The sequence below is a fragment of the Stegodyphus dumicola genome, chromosome X2 (genome assembly GCF_044657685.1).
Source record: "Stegodyphus dumicola isolate Sdum_Otavi_A_Nest chromosome X2, ASM4465768v1".
NCBI lineage: Eukaryota > Metazoa > Arthropoda > Arachnida > Araneae > Eresidae > Stegodyphus > Stegodyphus dumicola.
Window position 1 is genome coordinate 8,036,276 of NC_140781.1, and position 16,078 is coordinate 8,052,353.

The window sequence follows — 16,078 nt, forward strand, 5'->3', positions numbered from 1 at the left end:
AAAATTGAATGAGGTCGAATACTTTAATTGTGAAAAAAATGTTTGAAAGGAAGAAAAATTCCAGAATTAAAATTAGGGGATAAAGTTTTTAAGTAAGAATTTACTGATAGAAGGGTTTTACATCCAAAATACAAGGGACCAAATGAAATTATTAAAAAGCTACGAAATGATAATTATGTAATACACTTAGATAACAATACTACTAAAGTTCATGTAAGCAAACTGTTTTTACAAAAGCCTTCAAGAATAGATTCGACAGAAGATGAGGATTAGGAGAATAACACTATTGTAAATTGTAGATCAGAGAATTGAATAAAAAAGTTTTAAAGAAATTGTGATTATGACAAGTATGTGTACAAACTAGACAATGAATGATGATTATGTATGGTATGAGTTAATTTAGTGTAATAAAGCGCTAATTGCACATTTTTGGTAGAATTGGCTGGTCCATATACCAGAAGAATTGATTGTACTATGCATGGTCTAATTAATTGTACTAGGTAACAAATTTAAAAAGTGTTTTAAATATCTCAGTGTCGTACTGATGAATCAAAGTAAAGGCATTTAATTTAGTAGTTGATCTAATACAAACGTAGCTTGTAAAATGTCATGACATATTGGTCTATGAAATGTATACGTGAGAAGTATTTGATCAAATGGTAAAATTAGCTATGCAATGAAAAAGTGAATGTGATCCTAGAATGTAAAGAATAAGGTAATGTAAACAATGGTTAAAAGTTGTACCATCAAAATTGATAATGCAATGTCATTACTTTAAGTGATGAATTGAATATTGTATCATATGTGAATTATAAATTATGTGTATTAAGCAGACAGTGATCTCATTTGTACAGTGATGGGACAATTTTTTCTTCAGCCGGAGGGAATGTGAGAATAGTAATTTCTCACACCACGCAGTTCGACATCATCGCAACATCGGCTGTCATGGAAGCTGCACAACGTGCGGGTTTGTGTATCTGCATATCTCGCTGATGGAGTTTCATCGTTCCTGCATACTCGCAGATGGAGTGTCGTCGTTCTTTTGCATGAAAAGAAGCAGTAGATAAAAGATTGCAAGATTTAGATGAAGATGTTAAGTTTGAAAATAAATCTGTTTTGATATCGTGATAAGGTTCTAAAACATCTGAAGTAAATTATCAAGGTGTGTACTCTGCAAAAAGTGCATTGTCAGCGGTGTGTCTCCACATGATGATTTCCGTGTGCTAAAAGAATGTGAAGATAAAAAAAAAAAAAAATAGATTATGCACGTGTGTATAATTCATGTGGTCATTGCACATAAATTATTATGAGAAAATTCCAACTGCATAGATGCACAATGTGAACAGATTGCGATTTGTTTTCTAATCATACTTACAGCGTTGGTCTACTGTTCCATTTTTAGATTCTCACATTTTGTCTTCTGAGTTATTCTATTCTGATGTTTTTATGTGCTATGTGATAAGTGTTATATATTTAAACCAGAGAATGTTTTTAAAAAATAAATGTGAGATTAAGAAAAAGAAATTTGTCTTCGCAAGTCTCATGTATGTGGGTTATTGAGTAAGAAAAATATTTTATATTTCTTGATACTAGGGTTTTATACACAATGTACTAACCAATTAGAATTCAGGCCAGCAAATATTGGGCAGATGTAAATTGATTAAGGATTTCTAGATATATATATATAGATAGATTGTCACAATACAACAAAACCTAGTAATGTACATCACTACACCCGGCTAAAGGGTTGGATTCATGCTTTTCGTTATGTGTAACGTAAATACAAGCCAGCCTCCCTTAGAAAGTCCTCAGCGAAGGCATCCCTCCTCTTATACAGATAATTGTTATGTGCTTTGATGTAATTCAGTAAGCAAACAAATTAATCCAATCACACCCGGAGAATGGGTTGATTACATGTGGAATATTCCCATCAGTAACATAAATGCGAGCAATTTTCTCTTAAGAAAGGTTTACATGAAAGCATCCATCCCCTTAAGCAGATAGCGCTTGTGTGCTTTTCCGTACTGCAATCATAATTCTCATATATTTAATAGTAAGGTGACAAACACCTTATTAAAGACAAAATAACATTCCTTTTTTAAAGATTTTTTTTTTAACTTATCTGAATTCTCTTTATCTCTTGAGGAGTGTAAGAATTTCAGCAAATAAAACTGGTTGAACTTTTATGCAAAGTAACTAATGTTTTGATTCAATTTAGAAGTTACGTTAGCTTTTATGATACTTAAATACATTCTGGGAGATGTCATCCTAAAAGAGGGTCTAAAGATAAATTGGTTTTATTTAATTTACAATGAATGAAAATCACAAAAACTGTTATGCATGCAATTGCCTCTTATTTATCTCCTCATAAATCAGGCAAAATTATATACATAATAGAAGCACTTCGAAAGAGTTAACAGTTCTTAAGCATTTTATGCACTCCAAAAAAGGGCCAAATTATTCATAAGTATAAAACGGAACTAAACGATAAAAGCGGTTTTACCTGTTTTCTAGAAGGTCATTAAATCTAAAATATTAATCTAATCTTATTTGCTAAGATTAAAAAGCAATAAATCTGGTAAGCTTAAACAGCGTGCAAAAGCGCTGAAGTTTTAATCATAGCAAAAGTTAGTACTAAAAAAGTTATCACTAAAATTATGAGAAAGTGCTCTAACATTTGAGAAAGAGATAGCTTCTATTTGATTTTCAAGTATATTGGTGCGAGACGAAACCTGCGGTTTTCGCCAAACTGATAAGAAGGAAACAATGCATAGCCAGTGGCTAATCTGAGCAGCGACAATGGACCACCCAGAGATCTGCAGATAGGCGACTACTCTAAAGTAGAGCGGGATGCTAGTACTACACTTGTACCACAGCTGGCGTTAAAGAAAGTCATTTTCTAGGTACAGCTGCTGTACTGCCAGGTTTAAAAAGTTACGTAAGAAACATTTAAATGTGATCCAAAACAGTAAACTTGTTCTCAAACATTCCCTTGAGGTTTGCATGTAAAGACTGATTTTTCCTGTTAGAAATGCCAAGTTTATAAAGTGTGGGCCATCTAACTTTTTGAATTTGAATTGGCTATATATATAAACTAATGAATATTTTTCAAAATTACGAGTTGATTAAAAAGATTGGGCATTATCATTTAAGAATAAAACACATCATTCAAATGACTGCCATGGCTGGCCTGACAGTACTTCATCTAATCAACCCAATTTTTCAGTACATTTTGGATAGTTTGGGCTTCAATCGCACAAATAGCAACTTCGATTTCAAGGCATCAATCGTCTTTGGGTGGTTAGCATAACACTTATTATTTAAGGGTTGCCCCCCCCAGAAAAACCTATCGAGGTCAGAGTGGTTTTTGGTCCGGCGGCATCATGGTCCCATTTATCTACAAACACGAGCTAGGAGCTGCCAATACCATCAATAGTGAATGTTACGGTGGAATGCTAAACGAATTTTTGTTTCCAAAAACTGAAAAGGATGACATGAATGACATATGGCTTCAACAGGATAGAGCCTCCTGCCACATAGTCAATGTAACTACTGATCTTTTGCGCACTGCTTTTGGAAATCGAATAATCAGCCAAAATGCAGATGTCAATTGGCAGCCTTGAAGCTGTGATTTGACCCCGTTGGATTTTTTTTTTTTTTGTTGGGAACCCTTAAGGATAAGTGTTATGATAACCACCCAGAGACGACTGATGCCTTGAAACATGAAATTGAAGCTGCCCTTCATGCGACTGAAGCCCAAACAATAAAAAATGTACTGAAAAACTGGGTTGATTGGATGGGATAATGTCAAGCCAGCTATGGCAGTCATTTGAATGAGGCTGTGTTTCACTTAAATGAAAATTTCAATCTTTCTAATAAACTCAGTTTTGAAATTTTGAAAAAATATACATTAGTTTAATAGCTGATTCAAATTCCAAAAGTTAGATGGCTCAACTTTTATAATGAAATGAAGCTATGGGGAGGGGGTATCAAATATTTCTTGACCTGTTTCTTTTAAAGAAAGTAGTTGTAGCTAATTTAGCTTTGAGTTTGTAAATTATAAAAGGGTTGGAACTTTAATAGTGGCAACTATTTATTGACTATGAATACAAAAGTGATTCATGTCACCATGTTTTACAGTCCTTCAATATAGTCACAAGCATTGTGTACAACCCGTTTTCAACGATGTGGGAGGTCGCAGAATACCTGTAGCAGCGCCTGTTTTGTTGATAGATTGAATGGACCGGTCTACTGCCGCAAGAATCTCAGGAACAGTTTGGAAGCGAGTGCCACGAAGTGGTTCCTTCATCTTAGGAATTAAGTCATTCTACTACATTGAAATAATAGTCACAAGGGCTTAGATCTGGGGAGTATGGTGGATGGTAAAGCACTTCCCAGCCCCATCACTTCAACAAATCAGTCACAGCTTGCGCTGCATGCAGCCGAGCATTGTCATGCAAAATGAGAGGAGCGTTCTGAAGAAAGTGTCGCCGTTTTTTTTCTTACAGCTGGTCAGAGATTGTGCTCCAAAAATGAGCAGTAATACTGCGCAGTGACGGTCTGCTGTGGGGGAACGGTATGCATTAGGATGACACCATCACAGTCGTACACGAGAACTTTCACATTGCTGGGGTTCTGACGAAGTTTTGAACATCGTGGTGACACATGATGACGCCATTCGTTTGATTGGCGTTTCAGTTCTGGCTGGTACGATCCGGCCCAAGTCTTATCCAGCGTAAAAAAGCATCTCCTTCGTGCTCATAGCGCTCCAAGTGGGTTCGGGCAGCATCATATCATAGCCATTTCTGCATCTCCGTCAATTGATGTGGAACCCATCGTGAAGCAATTTTTCTCATGGACAGGCATTCCTTCAGAATGTGCAGCACAGTCGTATGCGCTAATCCTGTTTGTCCGGCCAGCTGACGAATCGTTTGGCAGCGATCATTGTCCATTAGTACGGCAAAAGCTTGCATGTCTGCATCGCTGACACTCGGACGACCTGGCCGCAGCATGTCTGCCACGTTTTGACGTCCTTCATTGAATGCTTTCACCCATCTTGCTACGGTTCTGTAAGGCAATGCAGATTCCCCGCAAGCCTCTTGAAGCCCTTGATGACACTGTTGTGCTGTAAGACTTCTGGCACATTCAATTTTTATCCAACATTGCTGTTCTTGTTTTGAAAACATCCTGACAACACTTACTTTAGACCGCGAGCTAATACAAGGATCCGTTCTTCGTGTCACTTCGCATGCGCGTGACGTAGGCAGGACGAGTCTTTTTGCTGAGAGGTAAGGTAGGTATGTAGTTCACGTGTGGTATACGTGATATTCTTTGGTTTTGTTACGTAGCGTTTTTTCAGCTGTGTTGCCACTATTAAAGTTCCAACCCTCGTACTATTGTGGAAAATCATCTTATTTATTACTAATAAAAACACTATAATGATGTCTCAAAATATGCTTTTCTTTTCTGAGATACTGAGGCGCCATAAATTAAATAACCACTCATCTTTTACCATTAAAAAGAAGTTATGAAAAATGCAAAATGTTGCACTTTTTTAAGACACTCGTTTTCTACTACATTGAAATAATTCTCAGCTAGCAGCTGCTATGTCTCATCTGCGAGTTCAAAATCTGGATATTCACAGACTGTAGAAGGTGAAGAATGCTCTCTAAATGACTCATCAACGCATATACAACTGATAAGTGATGAAATTAGGAAATATTAGAAATTTACCCAGTCCACTTTCGAAAAGCTACTTGCAGAAGGAAAGAGGTATGCTTACTACTTTTCTTTTTAAAACCCTGCATACAATAATTATATTACAAACACATTTATATACTTTTTCAGATTTTTACATGTACTTTCTCTACCAGCCAAAATTCATCCCGCAATCAAAAAAAAAAAAAAAAAAAAAAAAAAAATACTGGATTTTGCAAGTAATAAAATAATATGCTTTAAATTATAAAACTTATCAGGAAAACTTTTTAAACAAGAAAAACCACACTTAACAATACACAATTTCTACTCTAAATTGTTATTCTCACAGCAACACACTTTTTTAAGATAAGGAATAAACGACACTAGCAGACAACTTAACACAAGAGTGATGACATATATAATAACATTTTATAGATCAGAAAGAATTTTAAATGTAAAAAAAGGTGTAAGAACGAAACAGTAGCGCAATAAATTTATGAATATACATACCTGCTTAAACCAGGAAGCAGGAGCTGCAACAGCATTACATTCCTTTAGATATATGTCCCAATCAAAGCAACCTACATGTAAAAGAAGCATTAAATGTAACTATTGAAATGAAAAGGAGAAAATAATAAATAATAGCTCTGCCAGTTAGCAAACAAGTAGTAAAATGAGACTGGACAAGTATCTGAAAATGTTAAATTTACAAAGTAAAATGTATTTTATATGCATCTTCAAAACTTCAAGCTTACTACTCAAAATCACCTTCAGACTGTACCTATAATTTATAATTAAATACAAAGTTGAACTATCTTGGCAAAATATGAATTTTATTCTTACATACAAACTGTTAAAACATATCAACACAGAAGTTTGGGTTAAGAAAAATCAAGATGTGTTCATTTACAGTTTATGCTGTAAAAATGCTGCATAAAAACTAGAAACATTGGGAAGAAAAGATGCAAAAAAGATCTTAAGCTTAAAAAAAAGTGCCCTCAAAGTTTTTCAGATTTTATCAACTCCAAAAGTTGTACTTCTTATTAAAAGAAATCTAGAATAAACTCTAAACAGAAAGTATAAGATAAGCTATAAGCCATAAGAAGGATGCTGTTTTTTAAGGCATCATATAAGTTAATTTTAAGAACATGAGGAAAAATCTAAATGCAAAAAATGCAGTAGATATGTGGAAAGAAATGTCTATTTACTATACATGAAAAAGGTAAGTCAACTTTTTCGTACCTCCCATCATCCTCATTTTTTAGTTTCTTGAAAATATTTCTTTGTAAGAAATTTTCTTTTCTTTTTATGATTTTTACCTCAACTGGATGGGATATTCTTAAGATGTTGAAAGATGTCAGAAATATTGGAATCTTTCACAAACATGGTTGCAGTCGTCATCACCATATTTTTCCCTTCACCCCTGAATGGTATTTTCCCAATCTTCCAATCAATGTCCAGCCCAGGTAAGTTTCTATGGCTACAACACCACTAGAAAGTACTCTTCTCCCAGCAAAAATTCCACCAGCTACATCTTCAAATTAAAAGATCAATAGCTCTGTTGAATCATTAGTGCCATAAAATGGTATATTTACAGACTGGAGCTTTTTAACCCATGGGCCATTTAAGGCAGAAGTTACATCATCGCAAATTGTATCTTGCTAATAAATATCAAAAGTAGAAAGAAAATTACTGTCTAGGCTCTTTAGCTTAATTTTGAAGATATTATGTAAATTTTCATGTATTCCTTTTCCCCCAAAAAGGGCATGGCTCAAAATCTGTTCTCTAAAAGGTATCAGAGGTATCATGCCTACAGTAGAAATTAAGTCCTTCTTCAAATATGTTTTTTGCAATAATCTATCATATAAAGCTCGAGAGCAAAGTAGACAATTACTTCCAGGTTCTGCAAAAGTATTGATGGTGAGTTATTAACACTAGCAAGATTCACAGAACTCTCTTCCTTGCTAGTTTCTTTCCACTGCTGTTTAAGACACACACTTCTTAATATTTGTTTTAAGTAATTCCAAACACATAATTACATTGTGATTCTTATAGCAAATGCCACATTTAATAGAACTCCTGCATTTATCTGTACAATGACCAACCTTTAAACAGGCTTTTGTCTTTCTGAAAGTGACATTTTTTTAGTTTTAACACAAGTTTTTTTTATTTTTTTTAATTTTTATTTTTATTTTTTTTTTTTTTTTAGCAGGAGAATCAGCACTTAACAAACTTGCTGCTGTTGATGGTTATTTGTGAACAGTTTTAAAAGATTTAATTCCAGAGGACATTTCATTCTTCAAACAAATCCAGCCACAGGTAAATTTATACATCCTTCGGATTCTACTTCTGATTTCCAAAGTTTTAATAAACAGTTCTGTCTATATTTTGCCTCTGGAACATGGTCAAAATTTGCGCTTATTTGATAGGCTATTAAAAAGTCCTCAGGTCAGTAAGGCTCAACTACAGAATAAAGAAGTGCAGTGCTTTTACCGGTAGTGACACCAAAGGTTTCCAGAGCCCAAATTTATTCCAAATTATCTTGTAATGCCCATAAGTTATTAGAGGAATTACTTGAATTTGCATTTCTCGTGTCCAATTTTAATAATTCTTTAAGACAAACTTCCACTTGTAAGTCATTCTTATCAAAAAAGTCTTCAAACATTGCATAGCCTTGGGATAATTAGCAGCTGTAGCGAGTACACTTTCCGTAACTTCCCTCGCATTTGAACCATCAACAGTTGCTTGTAATAAATATTTAAAATTTATCACTTTCAGAAATTGTAGTATTTTGTCAATTTTTTTCAAACTGACTCCAAAAAATAACCATCTGTTAATTTCGCTATCAAATTTTTATAATTCAAGCTTTGGAAGTTTAAATATACATTTGCATACATTCTCATTAACATATTCATTCAAAACCAAATTTGAAGTACTCACATTTTATAGATTCTGAAGAATAACTTTCACGTTAGTTTCGATTCTGATGGCCTTGCCTCGATAATCTTCAATATCCTTAAATTCTGCTTCACTTTCATTTGCGGTCAGTGTGCTGAAAAACATATGTGCGTGTTTTTCCAATGTTCAACTTTCGAAACAAAAACATTAAGTTCCGACTGTAATTCAGAAGAATCCATCTCACTTTTCTTTATAACTTTCTCTAACACATTGAAGGATTTTGTAAATGCTGCTCTGTGTATCTCTTTTTCAAGTTTAACAGCTTCTTTATACATTAGAATTTATTTTTATACATTAGAATTCCAAACAAACATCTTTCGAGTCCTGCTAAGTATACCAGAAAATATTTGCTTACACATCAAAATAAACTATCTACCAGCAAATCATGTGACTCTAGAGACTAATAAACGTACTTTAAAGCATTCATTTGTTGCTGAAAATAAGTCTAGATCTTTAATAAAACGTCACTTATGTAATAACAAAGCATTCTTTTTATAAGCCTACTTACTACACACACATATTTTCACTAGTTATGTAAGTTGTTTTGTTGCCACTTCCAAGAAACAAAACTAAGAATTATTAGTGACCAAGTGACATTAAGTAGATAACATTAACCACTTGCGCTAAAAAAAAGTGCCACGCACGTCGAGATGCTTTTGTCTCAAACCGTGAGCGATGTGAACACCACGTCGATAGGCATTTATTGCAAAAATTAAAATAACGCGGTACACACGTCTCCTAACAACGAGACTGTTTATTTCTCGAGTTACAGCTCTGAATTGCACTCACAGATGCGGAGTGGCGTAAATGAGACACTTTACCGCTTGTTATATTGTAGCGCATGGCACCGCAACTGTGAAGTTTAATCGTAGCGCAAGTGGTTAAACGAAAGTATGTATAAAATATAAAATACATGTCATATGAAATCCAACAAGCATCTCCTAGCAAGACCTGAGAGGTCACAGTTTTAATATTGAGCTGCTCATTTCCTGATAACAAAAAGGAAAGTTCAAGTTTAAAGATGACAATCTCATTTAATGTCTCTGGCAACAGAATTGTTCAGCTTTTTTTTCATGAAGGCTGGAAAAGTTGCACATTTTGTTTTAATACAAATCACAGTTGATGGGAATGTTATCAAGCATGTGCGAGAGGTTACTGTTGCAAAGTTGTTACAAGCTACAAATTATTGTCTGCATTGCAACTTTAATCCAAACAGCACTCAGATGTTTTTGTGTTTAAAATGTGGGTATTCTGTAAAGGAGCATTAAATATTGTCTGTTTTGTACATATGAAAAGGCATTGGTAAACCTGCCACACTATTATGAAACTGTTCTTAGTATTTCTAGATTTCCTAAAGTTAAGTTGAAATGTGTTTTTCAAAAAAGACATTCCACTTGTACTGTTACTAGTTCTAGCTCTTAATATCTTGGATTTAAAATAAGACAGCTCAACAGATACACAGGAAAAAGAATGCCTCAGTCATGTATTATTTGGTGGGTCGACTACTGATGTGAATATAAATTTCATACAATTTCTTTGGACCACATGCTTGCAATTTTGATATATTAATTGAATGTATTATTTGTAATGGTCTACCGTTTTTAAGTCATTAGGTTATTTTGAAGCATGAGATGAAAAATGAGCAATGCCCTCTTCAGGACCCAAAGCACTGACTTCTCGAATATGCGCCGAGTGTGCTGACCACTACACCATGAAGGCAAGCCAAGAAGGCGGGGGAAATACCATATATACTCCCTTTTTAAAGGGCGACAAGGGAGCAGGGGATCCAATCACCAAATCCTAGTGGTGGAGAATCATCATCCTACACCATTTTTAGTTTGGGTGCCACTGTATAGATATTAGGTTATTTTGAAAGCAGAAGAGATGAAAAATTAGCAATGCCCTCGCTGGGATTCAAACCCTAAACCTCTCAAATACGTGTTGAGTGTGCTGACCATTACACCAAAGGCACGCTAAGAAGGTGGGAGAAATACCTGATACATTCATTAGCCATGGTAGAAATTATCAATCACCTGGAAGAAGCTATAGAAATTCTCGAAGGCACCGAGAGTGCATGTAAATTGTTAATGGGAAGTTGCAAACAAATTGTCACACAGCTAATGAATTAAAAATAAATCAGAATGAATAATTATGGGGAAAACTACAGAAGTCAGTAGTCATAATTAAATATTTTTAATCACTTCAATGTTAAATTGAGATATATGTATATCACATTTACGGGCTTTTCACTCACTTGGTATAATACATCTGAAAAAAAAAAAAAATAAAGTGGTGCTAGCAACATTTTTTTTAGCACTTTACGATAGAAAACTAACTACTCTGCTGAGTCTTCATGAATAGAACACCTTATCTACCCTAATAATTCTAAGCTATCATTTTAAAGTTTACATAATGTACCACAGAGAAGCTTGAATAAGGCAATATTTATCAGAAATATTAGAATGTGCACAGAATGAGGAGGTGCCACTAAATGAATTAGATTTAGTCCATCATTATTTATTCCACAGGCATGTTACAAAAGAATATCATTGGTTATGGATGCTTCTTCTAAACAAAAGAGAACCTAAGTCTTAAGTTTTGAAAAGGCACTCAATTTCACTTGATGCCTATACATATATATATATATATTATGTTTCCTACAAACTGGCTTATTTCTGAAGGATAGATACTTTCTCACATTTTTTAAAGTTAATAATGAAGATACATTAAAACAGTATGGGTACTGTTGAGTTGCACTTGATAGAACAAGTAATCTCTTTTTGCTGAAGCTTGAATTTAATATTCTTCATAATCCATTTTAGATAAAAATGGTGAACATTTAAAATATTCTTCTCTCATAGTTGTTAAATTAATTAATAGTATTTATGTGCATAGCTGTGTAACCAGCATGAAATTAAATTAGCACAGCAGAATAAAAATATGAATTAAGATGACAGGCACATATAATACCAATTTAAAGACAGGAACTGTTACAAATACATTAAGATTGCATTTTGGGAAAAAAATTGATATGCTTCAGAAAAATGTAAAAATTTGAAAAATTTGTTAAAAAAATATCACCAAAAGAAGCAATTTGATGATTGCCCACAAGACTGTTAACCCTATTGGTGTAAAATGTCCTATTATATATTTAAGTTTTATTGCAGTGTACAAAGGAAATAAACTGAATGAAGAACTAGGATGAAATCCGAATTTTTGAAATGGATTCTTTATGGAACACAACAGTATTTGAAGATGAATAAAATATAAAGTAAATCAGTACTCAAAGTATATTTTTCTGTGATACCAGGGAAACAACACATGCAGCAGTTTTCATTTGTGCCGAAGGAACCAGTTCATTTGAAGTCCAATTATTTCAGGCTAGGTCTAGAGTTCCCCCTTGTGGTAAAAGAGAAACAACTATTGCCAAATTAGCAGCTACAACTGCTTCTTGTCTTGCTACAATTGTTCTAAAGGAATTCAAGACTGAGAAGGGATATTATGGAAATAATTCAATTACATCCGTTCATGGATGTGATGGATGTGAAGGGAAAAATATGGATGACATTTGTTCAAAATAAACTACAGGAAATGAGGCTTTTAATAGTTTTTGATGACTGGAGACTGTTCTCACAACCCAGATCTAACAAGGTGTTTCAGTATCTGCATTTTCCTGCTCAAACTGGTGACAGGGCACAAGATAGCTTTTAGAATTGGCAGAAAATTGACCTTGTACTAAATGCCAAACCCGTTAGGAAATGACCCACAAGAAAAAAAAGATAATGGCTCCATCTTCAGTACCTACACTGGTTCTTAATTTGCTGAGTGAGTATTCCACCAGCTCAACGTAGTGAAACTGCTCAAGTTGCTACAATTAACCGTACCACAGCAGAAAAATCTGCAGTTTCGATGATTCAACTGGAATCATTCCAAGGAACAAAAACAAAGCATTTACAAATTTCTTAGTCTAATTAAAGTAAAAGGAATAATAATTATAAAATAATTCAGTCAACAAGAATCAGCAGTAAATTTTGTAAATTTGCAGTACCAGTTTTGAAGGTTTGACCACAGAACCCTCTTCAACTGCAGGAGTGAAAATGACAAAAAGAGATGCCTGGGCTCAAACAATACCAATGAAAACAATAGACTAGAAAAGAAAAAAAAAAAAAAGAGAGAGAAAACACCATTGAAAAATTAAAAAAACAGCTACTGCTGCCATCTATTGATAAAAAAGTGAAAACAACTATGAAGTAATTTCAATAAAACCTGAGAGTATGTTCTGATTGGAATCTGGATCATTCACTAGAACTGGAAGATATTTATGATGTACAATGCCTCTAGAAAACCTAGTTGCAATGAAGATTTTAAAACAATTTTAGTCTCAGAAAAGTGGAAAATATGATTTTCTGACTCACAATGTTGGACAACAGACAATTTGAGTGTTTCTATTAACTTAACATATGATTCGTGCTCTTCAGCACACAGTTTTTAACCCGTTCGGGACAGCAGCCCACGGAAGATAGCGCTCCCTCGGGACGGGAGCTGTTACATGCGAACTGTGCTTATAGACCTGGACATTTTCTCTCGCCAAGGTTAAGATGCAATTTCGGAAAGTACACTTTATGTAAAAATGAAACCATTTTTAAATATGTGATTAAAGATATAATTTTAATCACAACAAAAAAATTTGATTAAAATAACTGATATTTAACAATAAAAACATAAATGTACTGTATTTTACTGTAACTAAAAGTACCTAAATTAAACACTAAATGTTGATACAAAATATAAAAAAATATTATGAACATTTACGCTTAATATTATGAAATACTTGAAGAAATATTATAATAATTAATATTTCAAAGCTGTATGAAAAATTTCAAAGCATGGATCACAGCAGACTAACCGACATTGCATTATTATCATGCATGTTTATTATCATCTTCTAATTCAGAAGTACTATGTGCAACTCCAATAATTCATATTTCTTTTACCCTCACCGTCGGAAAGATCCATAGATGGATCATTCATAACTTTAGATATTTTCTCAGAAACATAACGTGGTCGTTTAGCCATGGCTACACAAATGAATCTAAAAGCAAAACCTATGCTAGAGTATCTCTTATAAAATCCCATTCTAAAATAGAATAGAAACTATAAATTACTTTAAAATGAACTAAAAGGCCACACATTTCCCTTTTCACTTGCTAGCACGTGTTTATGTTTACATTCACGAAAATCCAATAAATCACAGACACTTTATGGCCCCATTCTGACCTCACAGAGAAAAATATTAACATACGAGAGCAATCTTTTGAATAGAACATGGATTAGTAATGCTATCCGTTAGTAAATATTTTGTTCCAAAAGCTCGATGCAACTGTGCGGTGATTGTCCTGCTGCATAGGATTTGCTTTTACACAAGAATACGGCATTAGGCTCTAAAGGCCATTATCTAGCGTCAACACATATTTGCGCCGTTCGTCCCTAATGGGTTAAAGCTCTCTCACTTTGAACAACATACAAGGTGTCCAAATCAAAAGTACCTATATATGCATGCATCCTCAGTTTTCGATGCAGCACATCATGAATAGTTGATCGTGGCACAGATAATTCAGAAGCTGCCTGCCTGATCGACTGACGAGGGCTCCGAAAGGAAGCTTGTTGAACATCTTCCACACGTGAATCAGAATGTGAATGCCAATCACCTCCGGATCTTTTCCGTAAACTTCCCGTTTCGAGAAATGTTTTGTGCCACTTTTTTATGCTCTTAGCCTGGGGTGGATTTCTTTTATAAGCCGTTTGAAATGTTCTTTGCCACTTTTACTATGGATTTGTGTTCTGCATACCAGAGAACAATTTGTGCCTTCTCTTGTGGTGACACTATTTTCCTGTTTGCCGGCTCAGCAAAAGCGCAAGTGAGTCAGACGTGAGAAAAAATATTGTCTCCAAACCCTAGAAATTTAGCTCCCTGCCAAGATCGCCCTCATAGCACTAAAACTTTGTTTCTAATCGACTCTTCAAAAAATAGGTACATTTGATTAAGACACCCTTTATATTAAAATACACTGACAAGGAATACCGTACAAATCCCAGGCATTCATATTCAAAATGGGATCTTTAAGTATGGAATCACGAACTTTATTGATAGAATAAAATATAAATATAAAAAATTAAAAGCTGGATTTTGGGAGTATTTAACATTTTTACTATAGGAAAGATAAAAATGCTGTTGAAGCAAGAAAAAAAAATTACTCTATGCCTATGCAGAAGATATATTGACAGAACACCAGCACAAAAACTAGTTTGCAAAATTTTGATCTGACAACTTTGACCTTGAAGATGCACCACGCTCTGGAAAGCCAGCTAAAGCTGACGAAAAAACAATAAAGGCATTAATCGATGTAAACCAGTGAATAACAAACTCACGAGATCGCTAAGAGATTAAATTTATTGAATTTGACCATTCATGATCATTTGAAAAACCTAGGTTTAATCCCAGACCTCAACAAATGGGTTCCTCCTGTTCTTACGGAAACTGTCAATTCTGTAGTGTACTGTTATCAGCTGGACAAACTGAATGATTCACTTAAGCGGAAAAGATTTGTTATGTCTCCAAAATACCAAATGGAAGAATCTGTAAGGTGTGTCATTTTATCATTTCATGACACTGCTGCCTGTGTTGGTTAGGATCCCATGAAGTCAGATGAACATGGAATTGATGGATTCAGGAGGGCCATACTGAATGCCATTTAGGGTCTTGGCAGCCACTGGCCACCAATGTCCAAGAGGACAGGAATGTTGTCTCGTCAGTCTTGAGGGATAGCCATATCAGACCCTGAATCCAGAAACTTGGGATCATGTGTTGAATGACAAGTGTCCACACAGTCAGTGTGATGAACTCTGCAGCACCAGACTGTCAATATGGCAACCTTTGTTGTGCTTATTCTTGACACTGCAGCAGGGACAGGCTCACCTACAGTGATGTGAAGAATGGTGCACTGAACACAGGAACATGTAGCATCATTAAGGATGTATCTGTGCATGGAGGCAAGGAAGAGATGAACATTGGCAGCTTTCATTTGTCATCGTCATACAGGCCCAACACCTGTTGTGCTGGCTTTGGATGATATTAGGTACACATCTCTGTCACCTTTTGTTCACATAGCCAGTAATGTGGACAACCACTGTAATAATTCTCATATGTTAAGGCTGATGGCTCGGCCCTATTTTTGAGGCCTGTAAGATGTCACTTTATAACAAGCTAATGTATGAGCAAATGTTGCCCATGCTGTCCTGACCTTCCTTGATACAGAGGATGTTCAACTGTTGCTCTAGTCAGCACAATCTTCAGATCCCACTATGAATAGTGGGTCGTGGCTTGCTGAGAGACAGACACACAACAACTGTGATTAATGAATTC

The 16,078-nt window shown here is 34.7% G+C and overlaps 1 protein-coding gene across 7 annotated transcripts in view; it reads right to left on the reverse strand.

Moving 5' to 3' along the window:
• Positions 1–16,078, reverse strand: part of Scm (Polycomb protein Scm) — a 156,622-nt gene that overhangs the window by 73,860 nt on the left and 66,684 nt on the right. For all 7 annotated transcript variants that reach the window (XM_035354956.2, XM_035354955.2, XM_035354954.2 and 4 more), the window contains one exon: positions 6,208–6,278. In XM_035354956.2, coding sequence (XP_035210847.1) covers positions 6,208–6,278 — 71 coding nt within the window. The remainder of the gene's footprint in view (positions 1–6,207; positions 6,279–16,078) is intronic.